Raw genomic sequence first — 18,675 nt, forward strand, 5'->3', positions numbered from 1 at the left:
AGAGTGGGAGGCAGGGAGGCGTGGGTGAGAAGAGATGGCAGGGAGGCGTGGGTGAGATCAGGTGGCAGGGAGGCGTGGGTGAGAGTGGGAGGCAGGGAGGCGTGGGTGAGAGCAGGGAGGCGTGGGTGAGAAGAGATGGCAGGGAGGTGTGGGTGAGAAGAGATGGCAGGGAGGTGTGGGTGAGAAGAGATGGCAGGGAGGCGTGGGTGAGAAGAGATGGCAGGGAGGCGTGGGTGAGAAGAGATGGCAGGGAGGCGTGGGTGAGAAGAGATGGCAGGGAGGCGTGGGTGAGAAGAGATGGCAGGGAGACGTGGGTGAGAAGAGATGGCAGGGAGGCGTGAGTGAGAAGAGATGGCAGGGAGACGTGGGTGAGAAGAGATGGCAGGGAGGCGTGGGTGAGAAGAAATGGCAGGGAGGCGTGGGTGAGAAGAGATGGCAGGGAGGTGTGGGTGAGAAGAGATGGCAGGGAGGCGTGGGTGAGAAGAGATGGCAGGGAGGCGTGGGTGAGAAGAGATGGCAGGGAGGCATGGGTGAGAAGAGATGGCAGGGAGGCGTGGGTGAGAAGAGATGGCAGGGAGACGTGGGTGAGAAGAGATGGCAGGGAGGCGTGGGTGAGAAGAGATGGCAGGGAGGCGTGGGTGAGAGGAGGTGGCAGGGAGGCGTGGGTGAGATCAGGTGTGTATGTCTGGCTTCAGGCTATGGGGAGATCCCCAGCAGTGGGAAGGAGGAGATAGAGGGTGTGAATAGGGGATTTGTGTGGGTGCTTTTTATTGAGGGGTAAAGAAGATGGAGATATATGAATAGAGTTGGAGACATGGGGCTGGTAGAAAGAAATGTGTATTTAGAAAAGAAGCGAGGTCGGAGCGAATATAAATAGTAGCAGCAGCATGGCAGCCGTAGCTTAGCGCTGAGATGTGGGTCTAGGATAGAACATGTCCACCTTTCCAGCGCAGTCACAGCCAGGATTGAGGCCCGAGGTGTTCTGTAGCCCCCTTGTTTCCCTCCTAGTGAACTCGCTGTTAAACTCGACCGTGCCGCTTAGAACTGGGCCGCTTAGAACTGGGCCGCTTAGAACCGGGCCGCTTAGAACCGGGCCGCTTTGAAGCTTGGCCTGCTTTCCCTGCTCTGGCTGCTCTTATAAAGACCTAATAAGTCACCTGACAGAATTTATTTCAGCCCACCCACCTTAATTAGCACATGTGCGGCATATTAACACAGATGGGTTTTTCAACCGGGCCTTGCCATGCCTAAGTGTTAGTGTAAGTTACTTTAATTAAGACTAGAGACTACAACTAAAAATACACACAGCACAGGATTGCTCGCAGGCAGACAAGGCAGATATGTTTTTTATACACTGCGTATATGTGTATATATACACTGCGTGTGTGTGATAATGTGTGTATATATACACTGCGTGTGTGATAATGTGTGTATATATACACTGTGTGTGTGATAATGTGTGTATATATACACTGTGTGTGTGTGATAATGTGTGTATATACACACTGTGTGTGTGATAATGTGTGTATATATACACTGCGTGTGTGTGATAATGTGTGTATATACACATAGCACAGGATTGCTCGCAGGCAGACAAGGCAGATATGTTTTTTATACACTGCGTATATGTGTATATATACACTGCGTGTGTGTGATAATGTGTGTATATATACACTGCGTGTGTGATAATGTGTGTATATATACACTGTGTGTGTGATAATGTGTGTATATATACACTGCGTGTGTGTGATAATGTGTGTATATATACACTGCGTGTGTTTGATAATGTGTGTATATATACACTGTGTGTGTGTGATAATGTGTGTATATACACACTGTGTGTGTGATAATGTGTGTATATATACACTGCGTGTGTGTGATAATGTGTGTATATACACATAGCACAGGATTGCTCGCAGGCAGACAAGGCAGATATGTTTTTTATACACTGCGTATATGTGTATATATGCACTGCGTGTGTGTGATAATGTGTGTATATATACACTGCGTGTGTGATAATGTGTGTATATATACACTGTGTGTGTGATAATGTGTTTATATATACACTGTGTGTGTGATAATGTGTGTATATACACACTGTGTGATAATGTGTGTATATATACACTGCGTGTGTGTGATAATGTGTGTATATATACACTGTGTGTGTGATAATGTGTGTATATATACACTGTGTGTGTGTGATAATGTGTGTATATACACACTGTGTGTGTGATAATGTGTGTATATATACATTGCGTGTGTGTGATAATGTGTGTATATACACATAGCACAGGATTGCTCGCAGGCAGACAAGGCAGATATGTTTTTTATACACTGCGTATATGTGTATATATGCACTGCGTGTGTGTGATAATGTGTGTATATATACACTGCGTGTGTGATAATGTGTGTATATATACACTGTGTGTGTGTGATAATGTGTGTATATATACACTGTGTGTGTGTGATAATGTGTGTATATATGCACTGCGTGTGTGTGATAATGTGTGTATATATACACTGTGTGTGTGATAATGTGTGTATATATACACTGCGTGTGTGTGATAATGTGTGTATATATACACTGCGTGTGTGTGATAATGTGTGTATATATACACTGCGTGTGTGATAATGTGTGTATATATACACTGTGTGTGTGATAATGTGTGTATATATACACTGTGTGTGTGATAATGTGTGTATATATACACTGTGTGTGTGATAATGTGTGTATATATACACTGTGTGTGTGATAATGTGTGTATATACACACTGTGTGTGATAATGTGTGTATATATACACTGTGTGTGATAATGTGTGTATATATACACTGTGTGTGTGATAATGTGTGTATATATACACTGTGTGTGTGATAATGTGTGTATATACACACTGTGTGTGTGATAATGTGTGTATATACACACTGTGTGTGTGATAATGTGTGTATATACACTGCGTGTGTGTGATAATGTGTGTATATATACACTGTGTGTGTGATAATGTGTGTATATATACACTGTGTGTGTGATAATGTGTGTATATATACACTGTGTGTGTGATAATGTGTGTATATATACACTGTGTGTGTGATAATGTGTGTATATATACACTGTGTGTGTGTGATAATGTGTGTATATACACACTGTGTGTGTGATAATGTGTATATATACACACTGTGTGTGTGATAATGTGTGTATATATACACTGCGTGTGTGTGATAATGTGTGTATATACACATAGCACAGGGTTGCTCGCAGGCAGACAAGGCAGATATGTTTTTTACCTAGTTGTAACAACTAATATGTAACGTGTTCCCTCTGTCGATGCTCGCAGGGGCAGTCACCGCGTGACATCACGGACATAAGACGCCATGAGCCAGAAGCGAGCGGGGAACGCGATGCGGCCCATTGTGAGGATCGTGAAGATGGAAGAGACGTCTCCCAGCAGGAAGCAGAGTGGCGGGGAGGTGGTGCAGAAGAGGGGGAGAGGCAGGCCTCCCGGGAGCACCAAGAAGAAAGGGACTGAGAAGGTGAGGGGGAGAGTCACGGGGAGGGAGAGACGCACGGGGGAGGGAGAGACGCACGGGGGAGGGAGAGACGCACGGGGGGGGGAGACGCACGGGGGGGGGAGACGCACGGGGGGGGGAGACGCACGGGGGAGGGAGAGACGCACGGGGGAGGGAGGAGACGTCTCCCAGCAGGAAGCAGAGTGGCGGGGAGGTGGTGCAGAAGAGGGGGAGAGGCAGGCCTCCCGGGAGCACCAAGAAGAAAGGGACTGAGAAGGTGAGGGGGAGAGTCACGGGGAGGGAGAGACGCACGGGGGAGGGAGAGACGCACGGGGGAGGGAGAGATGCACGGGGGGGGGGAGAGACGCACGGGGGAGGGAGAGACGCACGGGGGAGGGAGAGACGGGGGAGGGAGGAGACGTCTCCCAGCAGGAAGCAGAGTGGCGGGGAGGTGGTGCAGAAGAGGGGGAGAGGCAGGCCTCCCGGGAGCACCAAGAAGAAAGGGACTGAGAAGGTGAGGGGGAGAGTCACGGGGAGGGAGAGACGCACGGGGGAGGGAGAGACGCACGGGGGAGGGAGAGACGCACGGGGGGGGGAGACGCACGGGGGGGGGAGACGCACGGGGGAGGGAGAGACGCACGGGGGAGGGAGGAGACGTCTCCCAGCAGGAAGCAGAGTGGCGGGGAGGTGGTGCAGAAGAGGGGGAGAGGCAGGCCTCCCGGGAGCACCAAGAAGAAAGGGACTGAGAAGGTGAGGGGGAGAGTCACGGGGGAAGGAGAGACGGGGGAGGGAGGAGACGTCTCCCAGCAGGAAGCAGAGTGGAGGGGAGGTGGTGCAGAAGAGGGGGAGAGGCAGGCCTCCCGGGAGCACCAAGAAGAGAGGGACTGAGAAGGTGAGGGGGAGGGAGAGACGCATGGGGGAGGGAGGAGACGTCTCCCAGCAGGAAGCAGAGTGGCGGGGAGGTGGTGCAGAAGAGGGGGAGAGGCAGGCCTCCCGGGAGCACCAAGAAGAAAGGGACTGAGAAGGTGAGGGGGAGAGTCACGGGGAGGGAGAGACGCACGGGGGAGGGAGAGACGCACGGGGGAGGGAAAGACGCACGGGGGAGGGAGAGACGCACGGGGGAGGGAGAGACACGGGGGAGGGAGAGACGCACGGGGGAGGGAGAGATGCACGGGGGAGAAAGACGCGGGGGAGGGAGAGATGCACGGGGGAGAAAGACGCGGGGGAGGGAGAGATGGGGAGGGATGAGAGACAATCCCTGCATGCTGCAGCCTCTCTGTTCTTTCACTGCAGGTCACAGATCCACCCAAGCAGAAGAGGAGGAGAGGGAGACCCCGAAATGTTGAGTGGCTTGGTTTTGATGGGATTCCGAAGTGGGAGAGAGAGGAAGAAACGGTGAGAGGGGGAGAGAGTGGGAGAGGGGGAGAGAGGGGGAGAGACTGGGAGAGGGGGAGAGACGGTGAGAGGGGGGGAGAGACTGTGAGAACCAGCGAGAGGGGGAGAGACGGAGCGAGAGGGGGTGAGACTGGGAGAGGGAGCGAGACTGGGAGAGGGAGCGAGAGGGGGAGAGACGGTAAGAGAGGGAGAGACGGTGAGAGGGGGAGAGACTGTGAGAGCCGGCGAGAGTGGGCGAGACGGGGGCAGGAAGGTGAGAGGGGAGCAGATGATGAGAGGGGGAGAGACGGGGGCAGGAAGGTGAGAGGGGAGCAGATGATGAGAGGGGGAGAGACAGGGGAAAAGAAGGGATCCAGCGCTCCACGGATTTCTGAATAAGAAAGATTTATTGTGCCACACAACGTTTCGACCTTATGGTCTTTATCAAGTGACTAGGTGATAAAGACCATAAGGTCGAAACGTTGTGTGGCACAATAAATCTTTCTTATTCAGAAATCCGTGGAGCGCTGGATCCCTTCTTTTCCTCAGTGTACTTTGGAGTTTATGGCAGGTACTTCCTTGAACCAGCAGCACCGGTAAATTGTATGCATCTTTTTCTTTTTTGTGGAGTGCAGACTTAACCCCTCTTACAGAGGGAGAGACAGGGGCAGGAAGGTGAGAGGGGGAGAGACAGGGGCAGGAAGGTGAGAGGGGGAGAGACAGGGGCAGGAAGGTGAGAGGGGGAGAGACAGGGGCAGGAAGGTGAGAGGGGGAGAGACGTGAGCGCAGGAAGGTGAGGGGGAGCAGATGATGAGAGGGGGAGAGACGGAGGCAGGAAGGGGAGAGGGGAGCAGATGATGAGAGGGGGAGTGACGGAGGCAGGAAGGTGAGAGGGGGAGAGACGGAGGCAGGAAGGTGAGAGGGGAGCAGATGATGAGAGGGGGAGAGACGGAGGCAGGAAGGTGAGAGGGGGAGAGACGGAGGCAGGAAGGTGAGAGGGGGAGAGACGGAGGCAGGAAGGTGAGGGGGGAGCAGATGATGAGAGGAGGAGAGACGGAGGCAGGAAGGTGAGAGAGGGAGAGACGCGGGCGCGGAAAGGTGAGGGGAGAAGATGATGAGAGGGGGAGAGACGGGGGCAGGAAGGTGAGAGGGGAGCAGATGATGAGAGGGGGAGAAAGTGAGATCAAGTAATGTCAAATATACACACAGTGTCATTTTGCTTCAATGACATCACTGGGGTGGATGTAATGAGCTCCATCTTGGATTCTGCCCCCGTTAGATACTGGTCACCTCCTCTTGCCCCCCCCAGAAGAGACCACGAGGGAGGCCGCGGAAATCACTGGAGAGGACAGGAGAAGACACCTCGAGAACTGTAGAGGGGAAACAGAGAGAGACGCCAAATCCAAAGACGAGAAGAGGAGGGAAGGTGAGAGGGAGGGAGGCAGCCATCTTTATTGTGTGATGCCATTATGAGCCTCTGCGTATAGATCAATCTCTCAAAGTACGTATCTAACTGCATATCTCTCTCTCCTTTGTGTTATGTATATGTATTAGCAGTACCTCTTTCCTTTGTGTATATGTGTGTATATATATATACAGTGTTCGACAAACCTATACATTTGCTCGCCCCGGGCGAGTGGATTTAACATCATGGCGAGCTCCTATTGGCCCAAGCAGCACACGTTTGGTACTAGGTGGCGAGTAGATTTTTTTGGTGATTTGTCAACCACTATATATATATATATATATATATATATATATATATATATATATATATATATATATATATATATATATATATATATATATATAATGTGTGTGTATATGTATATATATATGTGTGTGTGTATATATATATTATGTGTGTGTGTGTGTGTGTGTGTATATATATATATATATATAAATATGTGTGTGTGTGTGTGTATATGTATATACATATATATGTGTGTGTGTGTGTGTGTGTGTGTGTATATATATATATATAGAAGTGCTGTATGCTGGGTGATAATGGGGAAAGGCGGGGTTGCAGACCTGCCTAAGACATGCAGATGAGCATACAGCTATATTTGCATATTTGTTTTCCTGTGGAGGGTTTTTGTCACTCTTTTTACTCACCATAACTTAACTCAGTATTATGGTTTAGCCTATCCCATAGCCTCACTTGCTTTCCCAGTAAAATCAACCCCACACTGATGAGACCCATCAAGGTCGAAACAGCTGTCTGTGGGTGGTTTTCTGGGTATGCACCTTAACCCTGGCTGTGCTCAAAGCTGTGACCATGCAGCAAGCTTAAGCCTATAGGGAACCATGTTAAAAATGGTTATTGAGGCAAAAAGTGACACTGTGTGCTCATTTGCATGTCATTTCCCAGAATCCCTTGCTGCAGTGGAAGTGCTGTATGCTGGGTGATAATGGGGAAAGGCGGGGTTGCAGACCTGCCTAAGACATGCAGATGAGCATACAGCTATATTTGCATATATATATATATATATATATATATATATATATATATATATATATATATATATATATATATATACATATACATATATATATATATATATATACATGTAGAGGTATCAGTACCGTGTTAGCCGAGGCTTCAATAATCAAAAAATAAATAGATGATACCGTTCTGTGGCTAACGAAATGCTTTTATTTGTGCGAGCTTTCGAGATACACTGATCTCTTCTTCCGGCGATGTTACAATGAATGAAGCAAGGATAACTTAAAAATAGTGTCTCTTGGAATGTTATCTGTGCTTGTCCTATATGTTGTTTGTTTAATGTTTCAACAGTATTACGCTATGTGTTGTGCTTTCTCTTTGTTTTCAAGCCCACCGTGAGGATCAACAATCTTCACAACCAACAGGCTTGGTTTTCGTATATCCTTTATAGTGGTAAAATTTTATAGGCGCCCACGGAACTATTCCCTGTCCATACTGTTTTCCTGACCAGGGGGTCAGGCTTTGTGTCCTAGGCAGCCCCTTATGTATAGTTTTAATTAATATATAAGGTAATAGTTACTACACCACACACATTGCGGTTAGCGCTACCTGTTTTGTTGTTTAAATGAATGAAGCAAGGATAACTTAAAAATAGTGTCTCTTGGAATGTTATCTGTGCTTGTCCTTCCCCCGGTGTGGACTCTAGCCATAAAACACATCCACACCGGGGGAAGGACAAGCACAGATAACATTCCAAGAGACACTGTTTTTAAGTTATCCTTGCTTCATTCATTGTAACATCGCCGGAAGAAGAGATCAGTGTATCTCGAAAGCTCGCACAAATAAAAGCATTTCGTTAGCCACAGAACGGTATCATCTATTAATTTTTTGATTATATATATATATATATATATATATATATAATCTGTATTCAGCGCTCTTTAGTCGCTCGGCGAGGACTCTTCCCCAGGACAGTCTTTCCGTGGTTAGCTTCTTCACCTGTGTGGAGGACACTTTGCTCCAGCTCCTCTTCCCTTTGTGTATATGTATATATATATATATATACTGTTACCCATATACCCTGCAATCATTATACCCTATCCCTAGTATTCGTGTAATTATTGTCCCCCACCCCCTATATATATATATATATATATATATATATATATATATAGGGGTGGGGGACAATAATTACACGAATACTAGGGATAGGGTATAATGATTGCAGGGTATATGGGTAACAGTTTCACACAGGGGTGTGGGGGTTAGTGGACGTCTCTCAGCTTGTGGCAGGTGCTGACAGTGTGCAGCCAGTTCTGCTGTGGTTTCATCTTCTCCCAGGAGGATCGCTATTTTTTGGTTCTCTTCTGTATTATTAAAGTTCTGGATAACAGCAGTGAGTTTCTCTAGGTGGGCACTCCTCACTTCAGAGTATTGTGTGCAACGCAACAGGAAGTGAGTTTCATCTTCTACCTCATCTAGCTTACATCTTTGGCATAGTCTCATCTCCCGGGGCTTCCAGTTGTGTCTGTGTCTGCCTGTTTCTATTTCTAGGCTGTGGGCACTTATTCTGTACTGGCTCAGGGTCTGTCTCTGTTTTGGGTCTTTTACCTTCAGTAGGTAGGGTGCCAGAGTGTATTCTCTCTGTAGGCTGTGGTAGGTCTCCAGCTTCTTTGAGCGTTGGATGTCATTTTCCCACATTGTCACATACCGCTTCTTCATTTCGTTGACGATTGAGTTGATTTCTTTTTTCGGCAGGTTGTTAATCTGTGTGGGGTTTTGTCCTTGGAGTGAGAGGACAAGTTGTTTGATGGCACAGGGTTTAGTGGGGAGGTCCTGATTTTGCATTGCTCTGTAGCAGTAAGACTGTGGGTGGCTCTGGTTTAGGTGAGCCCAGAATGTCAGTGCTCTCTTCTGTACCGTGAGCAGTAGAGGAAAGCGGCCCAGCTCAGCCCGGCATGCATTGTTTCATGTACTCCTTTGTACTTGGAGAAGGTGTTTGCAGAATTCCAGATGCAGTATTTCTGTTGGGCTGGTATCCCATTTTGTGGAGTCTGGGTATGTTACATATATATATATATATGTGTGTGTGTGTCTCTGTGGAGGACTCTTTGCTCCAGCTCCTCTTTCCATTTTAACGAGTCTTTCTTTTAGCCGCTTGGCCACGAGTTTCTCCATGTGTCGAGCAATCTTTTCTTCCCTGAGACCACGGAGACCACATGCATCGGGTTCAGTATCCGTGGTCGCGGGTGGTTCCACCTGGGAGGGAGTTTTTACGCACTCGGATTGACCCCCCGTGGCATCCCTTTTGGTAGTCGGTAGTCTTATCGTCTTGTGGCCTACAGCTTCCTTATCCCACACGGACTTACCCACACGGACTTACCCACAAAACGTACCACCCCCTTATCCGTAGAGGGGTCATTTGCGGCAGGTTTAGGATCCCTAAATTCCAGTACCCGTCTTTTTGCCGTTCTCCTTTTTGCTGTTTGCAAGCCTGTAGTCTTGTGCCTCTTCCCCTTGCAAACACGCGTGGGACACCATGGTGGCATGTTTAGCAGCGTGCTAACCGACACCGTTCCCTCTGAGTCTGGCTAAAGACTGCATCTTTAAAGCGGCTATTTTCATTGTGAGGAAACTGGATAGTGACCCGTGGGTATGGTAACAGGACTGAATGTGTATTGTCCATCGCAGTCCGAATTCGGTTCTTCTGCCCTGAGTTTTATGCGCCGCCGTTTGTAGCACTTACAGTAACGCACGGTTTGCGTGGTTGTACCGTAGGGCGTGCACCGGGACTGAATCACACCAGCATCTTCTTGTGTCCCTGTAGCATCTTTGCTGCAGACACTTCCTAACATTTGATGACCTCTCTGATGCACGGCTAGTGGAGCAGGGGCAGATAATGTCCAATGGAAGGAGACAGGGAAATAAGATGACCTCTCTGATGCACGGCTAGTGGAGCAGGGGCAGATAATGTCCAATGGAAGGAGACAGGGAAATAAGATGACCTCTCTGATGCACGGCTAGGGGAGCAGGGGCAGATAATGTTCGATGGATGGAGGCTGGGAAATAAGATGACCTCTCCGATGCACGGCTAGGGGAGCAGGGGCAGGTGATGTCCAATGGAAGGGGGCTGGGAAATAAGATGACCTCTCTGATGCACGGCTAGGGGAGCAGGGGCAGATAATGTTCGATGGATGGAGGCTGGGAAATAAGATGACCTCTCCGATGCACGGCTAGGGGAGCAGGGGCAGATAATGTTCGATGGATGGAGGCTGGGAAATAAGATGACCTCTCCGATGCACGGCTAGGGGAGCAGGGGCAGGTGATGTCCGATGAAAGGAGACAGGGAAATAAACTGACCTCTCTGATGCATGGCTAGGGGGGCAGGGGGCAGGTGATGTCCTATGGAAGGAGGCTGGGAAATAAGATGACCTCTCTGATGCACGGCTAGGGGAGCAGGGGCAGGTGATGTCCTATGGAAGGAGGCTGGGAAATAAGATGACCTCTCTGATGCACGGCTAGGGGAGCAGGGGCAGGTGATGTCCGATGGAAGGAGACAGGGAAATAAGATGACCTCTCCGATGCACGGCTACAGGAGCAGGGGCAGGTGATGTCCTATGGAAGGAGGCTGGGAAATAAGATGACCTCTCTGATGCACGGCTAGGGGAGCAGGGGCAGATAATGTCCAATGGAAGGAGGCTGGGAAATAAGATGACCTCTCTGATGCACGGCTAGGGGAGCGGGGGCAGGTGATGTCCTATGGAAGGAGACAGGGAAATAAGATGACCTCTCTGATGCACGGCTACGGGAGCAGGGGCAGATAATGTCCAATGGAAGGAGACTGGGAAATAAGATGACCTCTCTGATGCACGGCTAGGGGAGCAGGGGGCAGGTGATGTCCTATGGAAGGAGACAGGGAAATAAGATGACCTCTCCGATGCACGGCTAGGGGAGCAGGGGCAGATAATGTCCAATGGAAGGAGACTGGGAAATAAGATGACCTCTCTGATGCACAGCTAGGGGAGCGGGGGCAGGTGATGTCCTATGGAAGGAGACAGGGAAATAAGATGACCTCTCTGATGCACGGCTACAGGAGCAGGGGCAGATAATGTCCAATGGAAGGAGACTAGGAAATAAGATGACCTCTCTGATGCACGGCTAGGGGAGCAGGGGGCAGGTGATGTCCTATGGAAGGAGACAGGGAAATAAGATGACCTCTCCGATGCACGGCTAGGGGAGCAGGGGCAGATAATGTCCAATGGAAGGAGACTGGGAAATAAGATGACCTCTCTGATGCACGGCTAGGGGAGCGGGGGCAGGTGATGTCCTATGGAAGGAGACAGGGAAATAAGATGACCTCTCTGATGCACGGCTACAGGAGCAGGGGCAGATAATGTCCAATGGAAGGAGACTGGGAAATAAGATGACCTCTCTGATGCATGGCTAGGGGAGCAGGGGGCAGGTGATGTCCTATGGAAGGAGACAGGGAAATAAGATGACCTCTCCGATGCACGGCTAGGGGTGCAGGGGCAGATAATGTCCAATGGAAGGAGACTGGGAAATAAGATGACCTCTCTGATGCACGGCTAGGGGAGCAGGGGGCAGGTGATGTCCTATGGAAGGAGGCAGGGAAATAAGATGACCTCTCCGATGCACGGCTAGGGGTGCGGGGGCAGGTGATGTCCTATGGAAGGAGACAGGGAAATAAGATGACCTCTCCGATGCACGGCTAGGGGAGCGGGGGCAGGTGAAATGAAGGGACCTTACCATAGCTGGAAATCGGGTCAGTGTAAGTCCTGCCAACAGACCTTCCTAGTGTATTTGCTTCACAATAACGTGCTTAGTTGTGGTTAATATATTTAATAACCAGGATTATCCAAGATGTAGAATAAACTCGTCTCATTAGCACAGGTCCGATTATTTACAGGCCCCCATCACTTTAAGTTTTAAAGAGTCACGTGTGTGTGTGTGTGTGTGTATATATACGCACACACACACCCTCTCCCACATCGCAGTGACTGCCATGTGTCTGTCCCCACATGATGCTCAGAAATTCCTCGAATCTGTGCCCTGGTCCTGCAAGAGGGCGCTTACCCCGGAGAGCGAGGGGTCCACAGAGAAGCCCACCCTGAAGAAAATGAAGAGGCGCCTAAAAGAGCGCAGCGCCGGCACCCCGAATACAGCGTTGCACCAGGTGAGAGCACCCAAGAAGGACTCATTGTCACCTGTCACTCTTCCAGTGTGTTTGTGTATATTTGTGTGTGTCTATATGTCATCAGAGAGAGAGAAAGAGGCAGGGGGGGACAGAAAGATAGAAACAGAGAGAGAAAGAGGCAGGGGGGACAGAAAGATAGAAACAGAGAGAGACAGGGGGGGACAGAAAGATAGAAACAGAGAGAGACAGGGGGGGACAGAAAGATAGAAACAGAGAGAGAGAGACGGGGGGGGGGACAGAAAGATAGAAACTGAGAGAGAGAGACGGGGGGGGGATGAAAGATAGAAACAGAGAGAGAGAGACGGGGGGGACAGAAAGATAGAAACAGAGAGAGACAGGGGGGGACAGAAAGATAGAAACAGAGAGAGACAGGGGGGGACAGAAAGATAGAAACTGAGAGAGAGAGACGGGGGGGGACAGAAAGATAGAAACAGAGAGAGAGAGACGGGGGGGACAGAAAGATAGAAACAGAGAGAGAAAGACGGGGGGGACAGAAAGATAGAAACAGAGAGAGAGACGGGGGGGACAGAAAGATAGAAACAGAGAGAGAAAGAGACAGGGGGGGACAGAAAGATAGAAACTGAGAGAGAGAGACGGGGGGGACAGAAAGATAGAAACAGAGAGAGAAAGAGACAGGGGGGGACAGAAAGATAGAAACTGAGAGAGAGAGACGGGGGGGACAGAAAGATAGAAACAGAGAGAGAGACGGGGGGACAGAAAGATAGAAACAGAGAGAGAGAGACGGGGGGGGACAGAAAGATAGAAACAGAGAGAGAGAGACGGGGGGGACAGAAAGATAGAAACAGAGAGAGAGAGACGGGGGGGACAGAAAGATAGAAACAGAGAGAGAGAGACGGGGGGGACAGAAAGATAGAAACAGAGAGAGAAAGAGACGGGGGGACAGAAAGATAGAAACTGAGAGAGAGACGGGGGGACAGAAAGATAGAAACAGAGAGAGAGAGACGGGGGGGACAGAAAGATAGAAACAGAGAGAAAGAGACGGGGGGACAGAAAGATAGAAACAGAGAGAGAAAGAGACGGGGGGACAGAAAGATAGAAACTGAGAGAGAGACGGGGGGGACAGAAAGATAGAAACAGAGAGAGAGAGAGACGGGGGGGACAGAAAGATAGAAACAGAGAGAAAGAGACGGGGGGACAGAAAGATAGAAACAGAGAGAGAAAGAGACAGGGGGGGACAGAAAGATAGAAACTGAGAGAGAGAGACGGGGGGACAGAAAGATAGAAACAGAGAGAGAGAGACGGGGGGGACAGAAAGATAGAAACAGAGAGAGAGAGACGGGGGGGACAGAAAGATAGAAACAGAGAGAGAGAGACGGGGGGGACAGAAAGATAGAAACAGAGAGAGAGAGACGGGGGGGGACAGAAAGATAGAAACAGAGAGAGAAAGAGACAGGGGGGGACAGAAAGATAGAAACAGAGAGAGAAAGAGACAGGGGGGGACAGAAAGATAGAAACTGAGAGAGAGAGACGGGGGGGGACAGAAAGATAGAAACAGAGAGAGAGAGACGGGGGGGGACAGAAAGATAGAAACAGAGAGAGAGAGACGGGGGGGACAGAAAGATAGAAACAGAGAGAGAGACGGGGGGGACAGAAAGATAGAAACAGAGAGAGAAAGAGACGGGGGGACAGAAAGATAGAAACTGAGAGAGAGAGACGGGGGGGGAACAGAAATATAGAAACTGAGAGAGAGAGACGGGGGGGGGACAGAAAGATAGAAACAGAGAGAGAGACAGGGGGGGACAGAAAGATAGAAACAGAGAGAGAGAGACGGGGGGGACAGAAAGATAGAAACAGAGAGAAAGAGACGGGGGGACAGAAAGATAGAAACAGAGAGAGAGAGACGGGGGGACAGAAAGATAGAAACAGAGAGAAAGAGACAGGGGGGGACAGAAAGATAGAAACAGAGAGAGAAAGAGACAGGGGGGGACAGAAAGATAGAAGCTGAGAGAGAGAGACGGGGGGACAGAAAGATAGAAACAGAGAGAGAGAGACGGGGGGGACAGAAAGATAGAAACAGAGAGAGAGAGACGGGGGGACAGAAAGATAGAAACAGAGAGAGAGAGACGGGGGGGGACAGAAAGATAGAAACAGAGAGAAAGAGACTGAGAGAGAGACAGTGGCACAGAGAAGGACAACGGGAGAGACAGTGAAATTAAAAGACCAACACGACGACCAAAAGTAAGATGCGAGGATGAGATCAGAGCGACATGGAGAAGAGCGGCTGTAACTACAGGACCTGGGAGATCATCCGGGAGGCCTCACCCAGCAGTGGGGAGACACGGGCTGAAGATGAGGATATATATATATAACATTGGGGAGGCCTCACCCAGCAGTGGGGAGACACGGGCTGAAGATGAGGATATATATATATAACATTGGGGAGGCCTCACCCAGCAGTGGGGAGACACGGGCTGAAGATGAGGATATATATATATAGAACATTGGGGAGGCCTCACCCAGCAGTGGGGAGACACGGGCTGAAGATGAGGATATATATATATAGAACATTGGGGAGGCCTCACCCAGCAGTGGGGAGACACGGGCTGAAGATGAGGAGATATATATATATAACATTGGGGAGGCCTCACCCAGCAGTGGGGAGACACGGGCTGAAGATGAGGATATATATATATATATAACATTGGGGAGGCCTCACCCAGCAGTGGGAGGCACTGGCTGAAGATGAGGATATATATATATATATAACATTGGGGAGGCCTCACCCAGCAGTGGGAGACACGGGCTGAAGATGAGGATATATATATAACATTGGGGAGGCTTCACCCAGCAGTGGGGAGACACGGGCTGAAGATGAGGATATATATATATATATATATATAACATTGGGGAGGCCTCACCCAACAGTGGGAGACACGGGCTGAAGATGAGGATATATATATATAACATTGGCGAGGCCTCACCCAGCAGTGGGAGGCACGGGCTGAAGATGAGGATATATATATATATAACATTGGGGAGGCCTCACCCAGCAGTGGGAGACACGGGCTGAAGATGAGGATATATATATAACATTGGGGAGGCCTCACCCAGCAGTGGGGAGACACGGGCTGAAGATGAGGATATATATATATATATATATATATAACATTGGGGAGGCCTCACCCAGCAGTGGGAGACACGGGCTGAAGATGAGGAGATATATATATATATAACATTGGGGAGGCCTCACCCAGCAGTGGGAGACACGGGCTGAAGATGAGGAGATATATATATATATAACATTGGGGAGGCCTCACCCAGCAGTGGGAGACACGGGCTGAAGATGAGGATATATATATATAACATTGGGGAGGCCTCACCCAGCAGTGGGGAGACACGGGCTGAAGATGAGGATATATATATATAACATTGGGGAGGCCTCACCCAGCAGTGGGGAGACACGGGCTGAAGATGAGGATATATATATATAACATTGGGGAGGCCTCACCCAGCAGTGGGAGACACGGGCTGAAGATGAGGATATATATATATAACATTGGGGAGGCCTCACCCAGCAGTGGGAGACACGGGCTGAAGATGAGGATATATATATATAACATTGGGGAGGCCTCACCCAGCAGTGGGGAGACACGGGCTGAAGATGAGGATATATATATATAACATTGGGGAGGCCTCACCCAGCAGTGGGAGACACGGGCTGAAGATGAGGATATATATATATATAACATTGGGGAGGCCTCACCCAGCAGTGGGAGACACGGGCTGAAGATGAGGATATATATATATAACATTGGGGAGGCCTCACCCAGCAGTGGGGAGACACGGGCTGAAGATGAGGATATATATATATAACATTGGGGAGGCCTCACCCAGCAGTGGGAGACACGGGCTGAAGATGAGGATATATATATATATAACATTGGGGAGGCCTCACCCAGCAGTGGGAGACACGGGCTGAAGATGAGGATATATATATATATAACATTGGGGAGGCCTCACCCAGCAGTGGGAGACACGGGCTGAAGATGAGGATATATATATATATATATATATATATAACATTGGGGAGGCCTCACCTAGCAATGGGGAGACACGGGCTGAAGATGAGGATATATATATAACATTGGGGAGGCCTCACCCAGCAGTGGGGAGACACGGGCTGAAGATGAGGATATATATATATAACATTGGGGAGGCCTCACCCAGCAGTGGGGAGACACGGGCTGAAGATGAGGATATATATATATATATAACATTGGGGAGGCCTCACCCAGCAGTGGGGAGACACGGGCTGAAGATGAGGAGATATATATATATAACATTGGGGAGGCCTCACCCAGCAGTGGGAGACACGGGCTGAAGATGAGGAGATATATATATATATAACATTGGGGAGGCCTCACCCAGCAGTGGGGAGACACGGGCTGAAGATGAGGATATATATATATAACATTGGGGAGGCCTCACCCAGCAGTGGGGAGACACGGGCTGAAGATGAGGATATATATATAACATTGGGGAGGCCTCACCCAGCAGTGGGAGACACGGGCTGAAGATGAGGATATATATATATCATTGGGGAGGCCTCACCCAGCAGTGGGGAGACACGGGCTGAAGATGAGGATATATATATATAACATTGGGGAGGCCTCACCCAGCAGTGGGAGACACGGGCTGTAAGATGAGGATATATATATATAACATTGGGGAGGCCTCACCCAGCAGTGGGGAGACACGGGCTGAAGATGAGGATATATATATATAACATTGGGGAGGCCTCACCCAGCAGTGGGAGACACGGGCTGAAGATGAGGATATATATATATATATATATAACATTGGGGAGGCCTCACCTAGCAGTGGGGAGACACGGGCTGAAGATGAGGATATATATATAACATTGGGGAGGCCTCACCCAGCAGTGGGAGACACGGGCTGAAGATGAGGAGATATATATATATATAACATTGGGGAGGCCTCACCCAGCAGTGGGGAGACACGGGCTGAAGATGAGGATATATATATATATATATAACATTGGGGAGGCCTCACCCAGCAGTGGGGAGACACGGGCTGAAGATGAGGAGATATATATATATATATATATATATAACATTGGGGAGGCCTCACCCAGCAGTGGGGAGACACGGGCTGAAGATGAGGATATATATATATAACATTGGGGAGGCCTCACCCAGCAGTGGGGAGACACGGGCTGAAGATGAGGATATATATATATATATATATAACATTGGGGAGGCCTCACCCAGCAGTGGGGAGACACGGGCTGAAGATGAGGATATATATATATATATAACATTGGGGAGGCCTCACCCAGCAGTGGGAGACACGGGCTGAAGATGAGAATATATATATAACATTGGGGAGGCCTCACCCAGCAGTGGGGAGACACGGGCTGAAGATGAGGATATATATATATATATATATATAACATTGGGGAGGCCTCACCCAGCAGTGGGGAGACACGGGCTGAAGATGAGGATATATATATATATATGTATATATAACATTGGGGAGGCCTCACCCAGCAGTGGGGAGACACGGGCTGAAGATGAGGATATATATATATATAACATTGGGGAGGCCTCACCCAGCAGTGGGGAGACACGGGCTGAAGATGAGGATATATATATATATATATATATAACATTGGGGAGGCCTCACCCAGCAGTGGGGAGACACGGGCTGAAGATGAGGATATATATATATATATAACATTGGGGAGGCCTCACCCAGCAGTGGGAGACACGGGCTGAAGATGAGGATATATATATATATATATATGTATATATAACATTGGGGAGGCCTCACCCAGCAGTGGGGAGACACGGGCTGAAGATGAGGATATATATATATATAACATTGGGGAGGCCTCACCCAGCAGTGGGAGACACGGGCTGAAGATGAGGATATATATATATATATAACATTGGGGAGGCCTCACCCAGCAGTGGGGAGACACGGGCTGAAGATGAGGATATATATATATATAACATTGGGGAGGCCTCACCCAGCAGTGGGGAGACACGGGCTGAAGATGAGGATATATATATATATAACATTGGGGAGGCCTCACCCAGCAGTGGGGAGACACGGGCTGAAGATGAGGATATATATATATATATAACATTG

At 49.1% G+C, this 18,675-nt stretch overlaps 1 protein-coding gene across 1 annotated transcript in view; it reads left to right on the forward strand.

Moving 5' to 3' along the window:
- Nucleotides 1-4,426: 4,426 nt before the first annotated feature.
- LOC142474725 (uncharacterized) overlaps nucleotides 4,427-18,675 on the forward strand; it is a 30,574-nt gene continuing 16,325 nt past the window's right edge. The window contains exons 1-4 of the mRNA XM_075580924.1: nucleotides 4,427-4,530; nucleotides 4,799-4,900; nucleotides 6,189-6,305; nucleotides 12,376-12,519. Of these exons, the coding sequence (XP_075437039.1) occupies nucleotides 12,463-12,519 (57 nt within the window). The 5' untranslated portion in view covers nucleotides 4,427-4,530; nucleotides 4,799-4,900; nucleotides 6,189-6,305; nucleotides 12,376-12,462. The remainder of the gene's footprint in view (nucleotides 4,531-4,798; nucleotides 4,901-6,188; nucleotides 6,306-12,375; nucleotides 12,520-18,675) is intronic.

Source organism: Ascaphus truei (genome assembly GCF_040206685.1).
Source record: "Ascaphus truei isolate aAscTru1 chromosome 20 unlocalized genomic scaffold, aAscTru1.hap1 SUPER_20_unloc_3, whole genome shotgun sequence".
Taxonomy (NCBI): Eukaryota; Metazoa; Chordata; class Amphibia; order Anura; family Ascaphidae; genus Ascaphus; species Ascaphus truei.